Here is a 14111-nt window from a genome sequence, read left to right as displayed (position 1 = left end):
CAAGGCCAATGATTTAACCAACCATACCTATATAATGAAATCTCCATAAAAACCCTTAAACTACAGGGTTTCACGAACTTCCAGGTTGGTGAATGCATCCAACGTGCTGGGGAGGAATACACCCCAGGTTCACAGGGACAGAAGCTCCTGTCCTCGGGATCTTTCCAGACCTTGTCCTATGTACCTCTTCATCTGGTTATTCAACCTGTATCCTTGTAATATCCTTTATAATAAACTGGTAACTATAAGTAAAGTCCTTTCCTGAGTTCTGTGAGCTGTTCTAGTAAATTGTCAAACCTGAGGAGGGGGTTGTAAAAACCCCCAATTTATAGCCAGTTGGTCACAAGTCCAGGTGACCTGGATTTGTGATTGGCATGTAAAGTGGAGGCAGTCTTGTGGGACTGAGCCTGTAATCCATGGGTTCTGCACTAACTCCAGGTAGGTAATGTTAGAATGGAATTGGACTGTAGGACGCCCAGCTGGTGTCCAGAGATTTGGAAAATTGGTTGTTGGTGTGAGGGATCCCCCTCCACTGCCCCCCACCTCACCACATTTGGAGTTAGAAGTGTTCTGCAGGTGGAAACAAAGCTCAGGAGTTTCCCCCTACTTCACTCTGCACCTTAAAAAGGGCAAAATGCAAAGATCTCCAGCACCAAGGTCTGGATGGAATGCTGAGGTGTGGTGCGTTCCTGGGCTCTGAAACTGGATTAGTGGGCATTTGGTTTATTCTAATAAGTCTCCTTATCTTGCTTATTTAATGACTTGCAGAGTTATAAACACATTTAAAAATCCTTTCTGATCTGCTCCTAAAATTTAAGCCCATTCATTTTACTTTTCATTATTATATTTGTGACCTTTGATGTTACTACTATGACTCGATGAAGGCTGCTTCATAGATACTAAAACCCCCATCGGGTGGAAGAGGTTAACTACATGATGACCAGTCTGTAGCCATGACATAAGCTGCCACAATTCTGAGAACTGGCCTCAAAGAAATGGGAACAAACTGACCCTGGAACTGAAGATTAACTGTACCTAAAACAAGATGATGGTGGTCAGACGATTGGTGGATGACCAATTTCAAGATGACAGTCAGAGCTGACTGTGCTGTTTCTACACGTAGCCCCCTCCCTCTGCCTATAAAAGCTCTTGCCCACTGATTGTCAGTGGAGGGAGTCGGTCTTTGGACAGGAGACTGCCCTCCCCTCTCGGTTGCTGGCCTTTGGAATAAAGCAAACTTTCCTTTCCACCAACCTTGCCTCTTTATTGGCTTTTGAGCGGCGAGCAGCTGGACCCACTTTAGGTAAGTATTTGGCTCCCAACCTGAGACTGTGCTCTCGCGATATCTGGCTCCCGGGTTTTCCCGACCAGAGCCGCTGCCATGAAGACGCGCCGGGATGGTTGCGAGTAGCTTGCTGCTCGTGGCTCGCTGGCCCTGAGAGGGGGTTTGGGAGGACGTTCCTAGCAGTTGTCGAAACTATTTGTTTCGGGGCTCCTCCCTGTTTCTTCCCAGCTTGGCACTGGCTGCCAGCGTAAGCTTTCCCTTGGTGGAACGGAAAGATGCCTCCGGACGAGCTGACGAGCTCCAAGACCGAGGTAAGTCCAGTGGTGTGCACCCGGCAAACTTCTCTTTTGAGCACCAGGTGCTATTTGGGCATTTTGCCAATTGGTTCTGATGTGTGTCTGACGTTGAGAACCGTTTGTGAGCACTGAGTGTCATTTGGGCATTTTGCCAATTGGTTCTGAGGTGTGTCTGAGGTTGAGGACCGTCTGTGTTGGGAAGTGTTTGTTTGGGACTCCATATTGGTCATCCTCTCAGAGTATTTGTGACAGTTCTGTATTCGGGTGTGTGGACAAGTCCTCTCTGCCTTTGTATCCCCAGCACTCAGCGTGATGCTTGGCACATAGTAGACACTCTGGAAATATTTGTTGAATGAATAAACGCGTGAGTGAAGAAGTGAACAAGTGAGTGATGGAAGCCCGTTTTGATTAAGCTTGATTCAGTCTGGAAGTCCATCAGCCAGGGCATTATTTGGTGCATGACAGTAGCAAAGAATGGTAAACAACCTCTTAGTCCTAGGACTGAGCATAATCAACGTCGGCTAAATTCCTTCTCCCATGTAACCCAGCCCATGAGCTTCAGAAGTCAAAAGGCACCTGGAATATGGGCAGGACGTGAGCCATTTTTCTCCTCCCCCATACCTTCTTGTGCAGGAAATACTGGCCTAGCGTATAATGTTAGAGCTGGGGATTTGGGATAGGTCTGCCCACTCTTGCCTGGTGGGCCTGCCTTGACCTGGACACTTATGGCCAATCTGAGCTGTGTGTGTGTGTGTGTGTGTGTGTGTCTGTGTGTCTGTCTGTCTGTCTGTCCGTCCGTCCGTCCGTCCAGAGGTTCTGCCTTCAGAGCTCCCTGAGCCTAGAGCATCCCTGGATGGCAGCCCAGGGCCCAGAGCCAAGCTCTTCCTGTCTGCCCAGGTTCTCAGGTCAAGGTCTGGCTCAGAAACAGGCTCTCACTGTGTCACAGTTTCGCCAAAACCTCAAATGAAGACACAGACACCAACTGTTTACAAAGAGTCTACTCATGACAAAATATCCCAAGCCTGTTTTTCCCTTCTTGAGTAACAGTAAAGTTTGTTGCTCACTGAATGTCAACCCGAAAATTACACTCTGCCTCAAGATGGGGAACATCAGCCCTTTGCCTGCTGAGGTGTAATTTCTCTCCCCTCCCTCTGCTCCCCTGAGTCTGCGCTCTCCTCAGCCAACCCTCCAGCCCTCCCCCACGCTCTCCTGAAAGCTGGGCTGGCACAACACTGGGCCTTCTGATTTAGACCAACGGGTCCAGGAAATGTAAACTTCATGGGCTCTCTTGGCAAAAACCAAGTCATTCCCTGTGTGTTTATATTTAATTGTTACTTTAGGAAAACCAAAGACTACACATCAATAGAAATCAGGAGTAAAAAGAAAAGGGTCGCCCAGGTCGTGCCTTTATCAGGGGCAGAAGTGTTACAGGCCGGGCCCCAGAACCCTGGGCTCTCCCAGTGCTGCCACTTTTCATGTTTTTTCATGTTGTTGCATTTATGGAAGCTCACACATGCCTTCTTTTTCCCTCTGGTCTTGGCTACGCAGCCTTTAAAAATAGTAATTTTGAAAAAGACAACCAGACAAGCCAAAAATAACCACTCGTTCAATGAACCTCTGAACAAATATGGCAATATTGACAAAGAAATTCTAAATTCAGTCCAGTCTCTGGCTTTTATTCTATGAAGGAAGTCTAGAAGATGGAGGAAAACAGAAATGGAAGTTAATTTAAGAAAACAAAAGATGGGCTTTAGAAATGAGGGAAAATAGCAAAGGAACTTAGTGAGGGAACAGCTAGTTTACAAAGCAAGCCCTGCACTGCCCTGATGCTTTTTAGAGGCCCCTGGAGAAGCACACAGCCATCATAAAGATGTTGGAATGAGACGTGCCTGGATTTAATCTTGGCTCTGCTTTTTTTTTTTTTTATTAATTCTTTTTTTATTTTTGGCTGCCTTGGGTCTTTGTTGCTGTGCACGGGCTTTCTCTAGTTGCAGTGAGCGGGGGCTACTCTTTGCTGTGGTGCGCAGGCTTCTCATTGCGGCGGCCTCTCTTGTTGTGGAGCACAGGCTCTAGGCACGCGGGCTTTAGTAGATGTGGCATGTGGGCTCAGTAGTTGTGGCTCGTGGGCTCTAGAGCGCAGGCTCAGTAGTTGTGGCGCACAGGCTTAGTTGCTCTGCGGCATGTGGGATCTTCCTGGACCAGGGCTCAAACCCGTGTCCCCTGCATTGGCAGACGGATTCTTAACCACTGGACCACCAGGGAAGTCCCTTGGCTCTGCTTCTTTCTGGCTGTCTGACGCAGAAAGTTACTGAACCTCTCTGTTCCTCAGTTTTCCCATCTATCAATTGGAGCCGGCCATTTCTACTTTCAGACTTGTGAAGATGAAATGAGATAAAGTGTATAAAACTCCTCTTGCAGAAAGGAACATGAGGAGACTTGGGGAAGATGAAAATGTTCTGTATTTTGGTTCTGGTGGTGGTTTCATGGGTGTACACATCTGTGACAACTCAGAGACTTTTATATTTTAAATGGTTACTGTTTATTGTATGCAAATTAAACCTCAGGAAAGTTGTTAAAAAAAACGAAACAAGGACAAAAAACAACTCCAAAACAGAGATGACATGGAACAGGTTTGGCATGGTTTACGACAGCTCTTTTCTCAGTGCCCAAATGGGGAATGGGTCTTGTTTCCACAGCTGCAACAGACCAGGGAAGGGAAAAAGAATAGCTGTCCATTTGTTGTTGGACTCAGAGGTGGCAGGGCTGGTAGAGTGAGGTCAAGCTTGGTGTCACTCACTTTCCTGATCCTACAGACCAGAAAGCACAAACAGAACCATGGAGCTTGGAGTGGAAAATCTTAAAGGCTTTTCAGAGTCTGTCTTAGCAGATACCCTTTGTCAGGGCAAGTTGTCTTTTTTTTGGCCACGCCACGTGGCATGTGGGATGTTAGTTCCCTGACCAGGGATTGAACCTGTGCCCCCTGCAGTCAAAGCTCAGAATCTTAACCACTGGACTGCCAGGGAAGTCCCCAGGGCGAGTTTTAAAGGAGGATCAAGGGGCAAATCAGAGAGCAAGGGTCTATGAGTCTCTCCCTTCCTGGGGTATCTGCAGACCAGGGTAGAGGCCATAGGACCACTGGCTGCTGAGTTAGGAGAGGGCAGAGGTGTTGAAGGCAATGAGCACCCAGGACAGCAAGTAGGGGAATGGTCAGTGTGCCCAGGGAAGCACGTGTGGTACCATGGTCACGTGGCCAGGGGTGGCCACTCGGAGTGCTGGGAGGTCAGAGACTATTCCTAGGGTACAAGTGGCCAGAGATGGATATGGCCTTGAAGATATGGGACTTGGTATAATAAGAAGCCCAAAGAAAACCACATATAGCATGGAAATCTGCGCACGTGCGTAAGGAGCAAAGCACCAGGATTTGTCTATAATTAGGGCAACAACCAATCATAGTTGGATACCAAGAACATTAGAGAGGTATGACAAACATTTCGTGCTGCCCAACTGGGAATGGAAACCAACTGTGGATTCGGGTAGGAGAATGGAAAACAAAATGGCCAGACCCAGACCTGGACTCTGGGAACCAAAGCTAGAGAAATACCAACACGCAGAGGGGAGAAAATGGCAGTTTAAGAAGTCCCCACCCATTCAGGTTGATGGTCAAGGCTAAAGTCCCTGTGCTAAGTGAGAGATTTCACCAGCACCACTTGAGGCTGGACCATAAGGTCGAGGTGAACATACAACCTGGGTGGGCAGTGTGTGCCTGAGGCACCCTCCTGCACTGGCCACTCACTGACCACCCAGGTGGACGTGCCCCTGTGCATTCATGCCCACTCACCATTCAAAGTTTAAATTTCATCACGCTCATTCAGGCAGTCCCCAGTTTACTGATTTTTCTTTAAACCACTGCTCTCCTGAACTGATGCTTTAATAAGCAACTAAGTTCTCCACTGTAGTGGATGCTGTCGGTGCTCATGTCCCCTTTCCCAGACCAGTGCACCCATCCCCCAGCTGCTGTGAGCGACGGCAGCTGAGGGTTCACAGCTGCCACTCCTCTGGAGGACTGCCCTTGGAGAAATGGGAGCCTCAGTTAGGGGGGTTGCAACCCGCCTTGCCCTCCGTGCACAGCAGCCTGCAGCCAATGACAGACTAATATGGAGGAACTCAGGCCAGTCCCCTTGCTTCCAAGTGGGACCAACCCTGTGGTGCAATTCATGCTCCCCAGCTCCCCAAGGGATCAGGCAAAGCAAGGATCCAGCTGAGGCCACATCCTTAACTCCTCCCTCTCACCTTCTCTGCCTCCCTTATTCCCTTTCTCCCTCAACAAGCCATGGACATCTGAACAGGCTCTGCTTTTAGAGAATCTAACCCAAGTCATCTAGCCAGTCTTCAAGATGCCCAAACAGTGACAAATTTGAGTGGAACAGTCTTCCTAGTAGCCCTGAGCTCCTAAGCCCCTGCAATCTCCGAGACCAAACTCGTGTGAGCCCCAGGTTCTTTTGTCTTGACTTCCATGGCACCCGAGCCTTGAGGCTCTCTGGGCCTGAAGAGGTCATGAGGGGAATAAGGGGCAGGGACCCCTGGGGCAGGTTCTGCTAGAGGGGTTGGAGCGGGCTCCAGCACCTCACAGGAAACATAAGGAAACGTTCTGGGCTGGGGGCAGGGGGGTCTTGACAGACAGCCACATGATGTGTAGGGAGGGTTGTGGGCCGAGCCCAGTGCAGAAGTGACAAGTGCTCCCTGGAGGCGAGGGGCAGCTGGGGCCACAAGTCTGGAATGCTTGGGAGCTACACGTTAGAAAGTCCCCGGCTGCTTGCCCACGGGGTCTCCACCAAGTCCTAAAGCCACACAGGCCATGCCTTTCTGGAAGGATCATTTGCTGTCTCCAGAATCTGAGATGCCCGCTGGCAGAGACCAATTTCTCACCCAAGTACTAGACAGCTGAAGTCACAGACCGCCTTTGGTTATCTGTTGTACAGGAAGCTGGAGTCAGTAACACACAAGGGAGCAAGGAGCCAGCGTCGCACAAATCCCTTTAGATCCTTCAGTGAGGGGCCTAATACCCTCCTCCGTCAGCGCGAGAGTGAAAGGGAAAGAATATGGTCTGAGCTCAGACCATATCACAGGTCCTGTTCTGAGTGAGGTACTTCCCATCTTAGAATAATAAAAGCAAGCAAGCAGACAAAACAAAACAACCCCTCCACCTCTCTGGCCCCCTGATCCTCCTGCAGCTCTACCCTCTGCCCCTCCCCACCGCCGCCCCAATCCTCTCCGTGAACAGCAGAAGTTGTCTGCCTTGGTCCTCTTCCTCACTCCAGCTCATTCCTGTGCTCGCTGCAGTTCCGCCCAGGTGCATCCCACTCCCCAGTTACACACTGAAAACATGAGGCTACCAGAACCTTCTTAGGCTGTGAAACCAGTGCGCACTTTTTAGCTTCCATTGACTGGACCTGTGCAGCCTTTGAGCACTTTTTCCACCTGGGAACACACACTTCCTTTAAAATTTCACCTGGGACACCTCGTTTTCCAGCTTTCCCTTTTACCTCATCATCTACTGCTTCTCTGTCTCTCCTAAGGTATTCAGTTTACTAGTTTCCTTTAGGGTTGGGACAGTTTTGCTCAACGTTGATTACACAGTACCTGGGACCCTGCCAGATGAAGGGAGGGGGACAGAGTGAATGAATGAATGGCCAATAGACCATAGAAGGAATGTTGTTGTCCAAACCAAGATGAGTCCAACTCCAAAACCCTTGTTCGGCCCACCCTCTCAAGATGACTTTTCTCCAACTTGAAGCAGTTCCTTAATCAAAAAAAGTTGGTGTTCACTGGAAAAATACACGTAAGGTGGAGTCAAATACCTGGTGACAATATTCTTGTAACACACACACACACACACACACACACACACACACACACTTATAATAACACAGATACTTTAAATGTTAAATCTACAGAGTAATGAAAACTATAACGGTCTGTATATTCAGCTAAGTGTAGAAACCAGAATTCCTGCCCAGCAGCTGAAAGCTCCAACGACTCTGCTTTGCAGTGAGAAAATAAACACCATTTCAGACACACAAAACCTTCATTTAGTTCTCATTCTACTGGGGCCAGTAAACAACCCATTTGAGTGGTGGGTGTGCCTCGTGGGATGGTGTAGCCTTGGTGCCTCGCCAGAAACCCAGCCAACTCACTGACACCTCAGGGTGAGTTTGGGTCTGCTTTGAGGTGACACATTCAACAAGCAGGAAGTCAGGTCTTATGCCTCATTTTCTCAGACAGGTGAATCCATCAGAACTGGCAGGAGCTCCTGCCTGCCACAAAGCAGCAGCAACAGAGGAAAGTACTAGAAAATGGCTCAAATTGTGTTTCAGGGACTTGTCCCACTCTGTAACTTTGTTATTAGTATGTGACAAGCAAGTAGGAAGTTTTTAGAAGCCTTTATAACAATTTGACAGGGGAATTTTATGTCTATTTAAGGAAAATTTTTATTTGTATCTAGAATATCTTTCCTTTAGTTTTATGCTAATTCATTTTTATTGCATTTTTACTAACGTGTCAGTCTATCAATAACAAGAACACAAATTTTTAATTGTGCACAGAGAGTTTGAGACAACAAAATCTCACTATTCATCAAAAAACACTCCAAGAGGAAAAAATAAGCCACAGGATGAGAGAGAAAATTTCAACACATTAAGAAAATTTTCATAACACGACGACCCAAAACCTATGGGATACAGCAAAAGCAGTTCTAAGAGGGAAGTTTATAGCTATACACGCCTACCTAAAGAAACAAGAAAAATCTCAAGTAAACAATCTAACCTTACACCTAAAGGAACTAGAGAAAGAAGAACAAACAAAACCCAAAGTTAGCAGAAGGAAAGAAATCATAAAGATCAGAGCAGAAATAAATGAAATAGAAACAAAGAAAACAATAGCAAAGATCAATAAAACTAAAAGCTGGTTCTTTGAGAAGATAAACAAAATTGATAAGCCATTAGCCAGACTCATCAAGAAAAAGAGGGAGAGGACTCAAATCAATAAAATCAGAAATGAAAAAGGAGAAGTTACAACAGACACCACAGAAATACAAAGCATCCTAAGAGACTACTACAAGCAACTCTCTGCCAATAAAATGGACAACCTGGAAGAAATGGACAAATTCTTAGAAAGGTATAACCTTCCAAGACTGAACCAGGAAGAAACAGAAAATATGAACAGACCAATCACAAGTAATGAAATTGAAACTGTGATTAAAAATCTTCCAACAAACAAAAGTCCAGGACCAGATGGCTTCACAGGTGAATTCTATCAAACATTTAGAGAAGAGCTAACACCCATCCTTCTCAAACTCTTCCAAAAAATTTCAGAGGAAGGAAGACTCCCAAACTCATTCCACGAGGCCACCATCACCCTGATACAAAAACCAGACAAAGACACTACAAAAAAAGAAAATTACAGACCAATATCACTGATGAATATCGATGCAAAAATCCTCAACAAAATACTAGCTAACAGAATCCAACAACACATTAAAAGGATCATACACCACGATCAAGTGGGATTTATCCCAGGGATGCAAGGATTCTTCAATATACGCAACTCAATCAATGTGATACACCATATTAACAAACTGAAGGAGAAAAACCATATGATCATCTCAATAGATGCAGAAAAAGCTTTTGACAAAATTCAACACCCATTTATGATAAAAACTCTCCAGAAAGTGGGCATAGAGGGAACCTACCTCAACATAATAAAGGCCATATAAGGCAAACCCACCGCAAACATCATTCTCAATGGTGAAAAACTGAAAGCATTTCCTCTAAGATCAGGAATGAGACAAGGATGTCCACTCTCACCACTATTATTCAACATAGTTCTGGAAGTCCTAGCCACGGCAATCAGAGAAGAAAAAGAAATAAAAGGAATACAAATTGGAAAAGAAGAAGTAAAACTGTCACTGTTTGCAGATGACATGATACTATACATAGAGAATCCTAAAACTGCCACCAGAAAACTACTAGAGCTAATTATGAATTTGGTAAAGTTGCAGGATACAAAATGAATGAACAGAAATCTCTTGCATTCCTATACACTAATGATGAAAAATCTGAAAGAGAAATTATGGAAACACTCCCATTTACCAGTGCAACAAAAAGAATAAAATACCTAGGAATAAACCTACCTAGGGAGACAAAAGACCTGTATGCAGAAAACTATAAGACACTGATGAAAGAAATTAAAGATGATACCAACAGATGGAGAGATATACCATATTCTTGGATTGGAAGAATCAATATTGTGAAAATGACCATACTACCCAAAGCAATCTACAGATTCAATGCAATCCCTATCAAATTACCAATGGCATTTTTTACGGAACTAGAACAAATCATCTTAAAATTTGTATGGAGACACAAAAGACCCCGAATAGCCAAAGCAGTCTTGAGGGGAAAAAATGGAGCTGGAGGAATGAGACTCCCTGACTTCAGACTATACTACAAAGCTACAGTAATCAAGACAATATGGTACTGGCACAAAAACAGAAACATAGATCAATGGAACAAGATAGAAAGCCCAGAGATAAACCCATGCACGTATGGTCAACTAATCTATGACAAAGGAGGCAAAGATATACAATGGAGAAAAGACAGTCTCTTCAATAAGTGGTGCTGGGAAAACTGGACAGCTACATGTAAAAGAATGAAATTAGAACACTCCCTAACACCATACCCAAAAATAAACTCAAAATGGATTCGAGACCTAAATGTAAGACTGGACACTATAAAACTCTTAGAGGAAAACATAGGAAGAACACTCTTTGACATAAATCACAGCAAGATCTTTTTTGATCCACCTCCTAGAGTAATGGAAATAAAAACAAAAATAAACAAATGGGACCTAATGAAACTTCAAAGCTTTTGCACAGCAAAGGAAACCATAAACAAGACGAAAAGACAATCCTCAGAATGGGAGAAAATATTTGCAAACGAATCAACGGACAAAGGATTAATCTCCAAAATACATAAACAGCTCATTCAGCTCAATATTAAAGAAACAAACAACCTAATCCAAAAATGGGCAGAAGACCTAAATAGACATTTCTCCAAAGAAGACATACAGACGGCCATGAAGCACATGAAAAGATGCTCAACACCACTAATTATTAGAGAAATGCAAATCAAAACTACAATGAGGTATCACCTCACACCAGTTAGAATGGGCATCATCAGAAAATCTACAAACAACAAATGCTGGAGAGGGTGTGGAGAAAAGGGAACCCTCTTGCACTGTTGGTGGGAATGTAAATTGATACAGCCAGTATGGAGAACAATATGGAGGTTCCTTACAAAACTAAAAATAGAATTACCATATGACCCAGCAATCCCACTACTGGGCATATACCCAGAGAAAACCGTAATTCAAAAAGACACATGCACCCGAATGTTCATTGCAGCACTATTTACAATAGCCAGGTCATGGAAGCAACCTAAATGCCCATCAACAGACGAATGGATAAAGAAGATGTGGTACATATATCCAATGGAATATTACTCAGCCATAAAAAGGAATGAAATTGAGTCATTTGTTGAGACGTGGATGGATCTAGAGACTGTCATACAGAGTGAAGTAAGTCAGAAAGAGAAAAAGAAATATCGTATATTAACACATGTATGTGGAACCTAGAAAAATGGTACAGATGAACCGGGTTGCAGGGCAGAAGTTGAGTCACAGATGTAGAGAACAAACGTATGGACACCAAAGGGTAAAACTGTGGTGGGGTGGGGATGGTGGTGTGATGAATTGGGCGATTGGGATTGACATGTATACAGTGATGTGTATAAAATTGATGACTGATAAAAAAAAAAAAACAACAAAACAACAAAAAAAAGAAAGTTTTCATAAAAAAGAAATCCAACATTAACGTAAAAAATCAATTAGAGGAATGGGCAAAAATCTTGGACAGACACTTACTGAGTAAATGCTAATAGTATCCGATTAGATAAGTGCTTGGGTAGAGACATGGGTTTTACACGTCACCATGGAGTAGTCACCAGATAGGTAAAAAGGTAAAAAGTCTCACAATCCTGAAGGTTGGTGAGGATGCTGGAACAGAGCTCTTATACACAGCTGTTGGGAGAGTAAACTGGTCAAAACACTTTAGAAAACTCTCTGGAAGCATCCACGTAAGCTGGACACACACCTACCCCATGGGCAGCAACTCCACTGCCAGGAACCAAAAGAAATGTGTTCACATGTGAAACGAATGATGTGGAGGAGAACAATCACCGCAGCGTAAATTTTTGACAGTCACAACACGAGAACAAGCCAAATGACCACCAGCAGAAATAATGGGTGGTGTATTCACACTATAGATAGTAAACTGCAATGAACACAAAAAACCACAGCTCAGGCAACAACATGGATGAAGCTCACAGACAAGACAGCACCCTAGTCTCATCATGGTTCTCCCATAGGATCTGCCGGACATTCTGGGGACCAACTGTCCTACAAATTCAGTAACATTGTGGTGCTGGAGTCATCCCCTTCTATAGCGCCAACCTCCGCTTGGTACCCAGATGTCATGGGGGATCAGGAAGGTGGGCCCTGAAGGAGTCTTGGGGAGAAAGGAACCCTATGAGGTCAGGGAACAATTCAGGGTCTGGCATGAGGTCCATGGTGTAGGAGTCATAGGAGAGAGTGATTTCTGCCATTGGGAGAATTCCCAAGGGGGCTGGGCAGGGGTGGGATGCAGAAGCCTCGCCCCCAGGCATACGATGATGATAGAATGGGGACATCTGGGGGAATCAGATCAGGTTTCGGGAGCTAAATGCCCACCAGGAGTCTTTTTAGCCTCAGCTATAATTTTATTCAGACTCACGGGGCAGCCCAGGGAGTAGAGCAAGACAGCAGGGCAGCAGCAGAAAATTCTCATCAGGAGGAGCAGTCCATACAGCTGTCCTGGAGTTATTTTCCTGCTTACCTTTCCCGCAGGCCTGGACCAGGCCATACCACTCCCCACAGCTGTTGCACAGCAAGGTGAAGGCTGTTTCGCGCCGGCCCGTCACGTGGCCGGGGGCACACAGGTACAGCAGCTCATCCCCCATCTCCAAGCCCGTGTGGCCCTGCAGGATGGTGTGTGGGAAGGAAGGTGGGTCTCCACACGGCTTCTCTGAGGACAAGGAATCACAATAAGTTTTCCCAAACTCTGCAGAACTTTTTCAGCCTGGGAGGAAAAAAAAAAACTTAAAAAGCAACCCCTTGGGACTTCCCTGGTGGTCCAGTGGTTAAGAATCCTCCTTCCAATGCAGGGGACATGGGTTCGATCCCTGGTTGGGGAACTAACATCACACATGTTTTGGGGCAACTAAGCCCATGTGCTCTAGAGCCCATGCACCGCAAAGATCCTGCATGCTGCAACTAAGACCTGATGCAGCCAAATAAATAAATATTGAAAAAAAAGAAGCCTGTAGAGGAAGTGAAATGGAATAATATAAAATATTGGATTAATCCAAAAGGAACATAACAATAGAAGAAGAAAAACAGAAAGCAACCCCCTCTCCCCCATGGGTGTTGCCTGCACCTTAAACTGAGATCTCCTTTACCGTGGCATCCCCAGGACCTGGCAGAATGCCTGGCACAGATGAAGCACTCAAAAAATACTTGTTGAATGAATAAATGTGCTACAAAGTGCTACAACTTTGTGTTTTTATTTATTTTTTATTTTTAAAAAAAAGATTTATTTATTTATTTATTTATTTATTTATTTAGCTGCGTTGGGTCTTCGTTGCGGCGCTCGGGTTTCTCGCTAGTTGTGGCGTGTGGGCTCCAGAGGGTGTGGACTCAGTAGTTGCGGCATGCAGGCTCTCTAGCTGTGGCCCACAGGCTTAGTTGCCCTGCGGCATGTGGGATCTTAGTTCCCCGACCAGGGATTGAATCCACATCCTCTGCATTGGAAGATGGATTCTTAACCACTGGACCACCAGGGAAGTCCCACAACTTTGTATTTTTAAATTGCCAGGCAATATTATCCTCTAATGTTTCCTTGAAAGGTGGACCCAGAGACAGTGCCCAGCAGCAAGTGGTACTCTTTGTCAAATGCTGAAATATTACAGACTGTAGAGTAGAGGATGCCTCTCCCCTCCCCCAACCTCGACCCTGATGGTAACACTGTTACCTGTTTGGTATTTACAAATAAATACTGATAGAGATGCACATACGTATACTACATATGTAGCTGTCTGTGTGTGTGTTGTGTGTGTGTGTGTGTGTGTGTATTTATTATTTTTTATTGGAGTAGAGTTGCTTTACAATGATGTGTTAGTTTCTTGCTGTACAGAAAAGTGAATCGGTCATACGTATACATATATCCACTCTTCTTTAGATTTCTTTCCTATTTAGGTCACCACAGAGCATTCGGTAGAGTTCCCTGTGCTTACAGTAGGTTCTCATTAGTTATCTATTTTATACATAGTAGTGTATATATGTCAATCCCAATCTCCCAATTTATCCCACCCTCTTCTTCC

At 45.1% G+C, this 14111-nt stretch overlaps 1 protein-coding gene across 21 annotated transcripts in view; it reads right to left on the bottom strand.

Annotated features, from left to right (window-relative positions):
- Positions 1-14111, bottom strand: part of SUSD5 (sushi domain containing 5) — a 52409-nt gene that overhangs the window by 12283 nt on the left and 26015 nt on the right. For all 21 annotated transcript variants that reach the window (XM_082348578.1, XM_082348564.1, XM_082348569.1 and 18 more), the window contains exon 4: positions 12569-12757. In XM_082348578.1, the coding sequence (XP_082204704.1) occupies positions 12569-12757 (189 nt within the window). The remainder of the gene's footprint in view (positions 1-12568; positions 12758-14111) is intronic.

This window comes from Balaenoptera borealis, assembly GCF_965194805.1.
Source record: "Balaenoptera borealis genome assembly, chromosome: 12".
NCBI lineage: Eukaryota > Metazoa > Chordata > Mammalia > Artiodactyla > Balaenopteridae > Balaenoptera > Balaenoptera borealis.
Note: the sequence above shows the minus strand (reverse complement) of the source record. Positions and strands in the feature narration are given on the sequence as shown.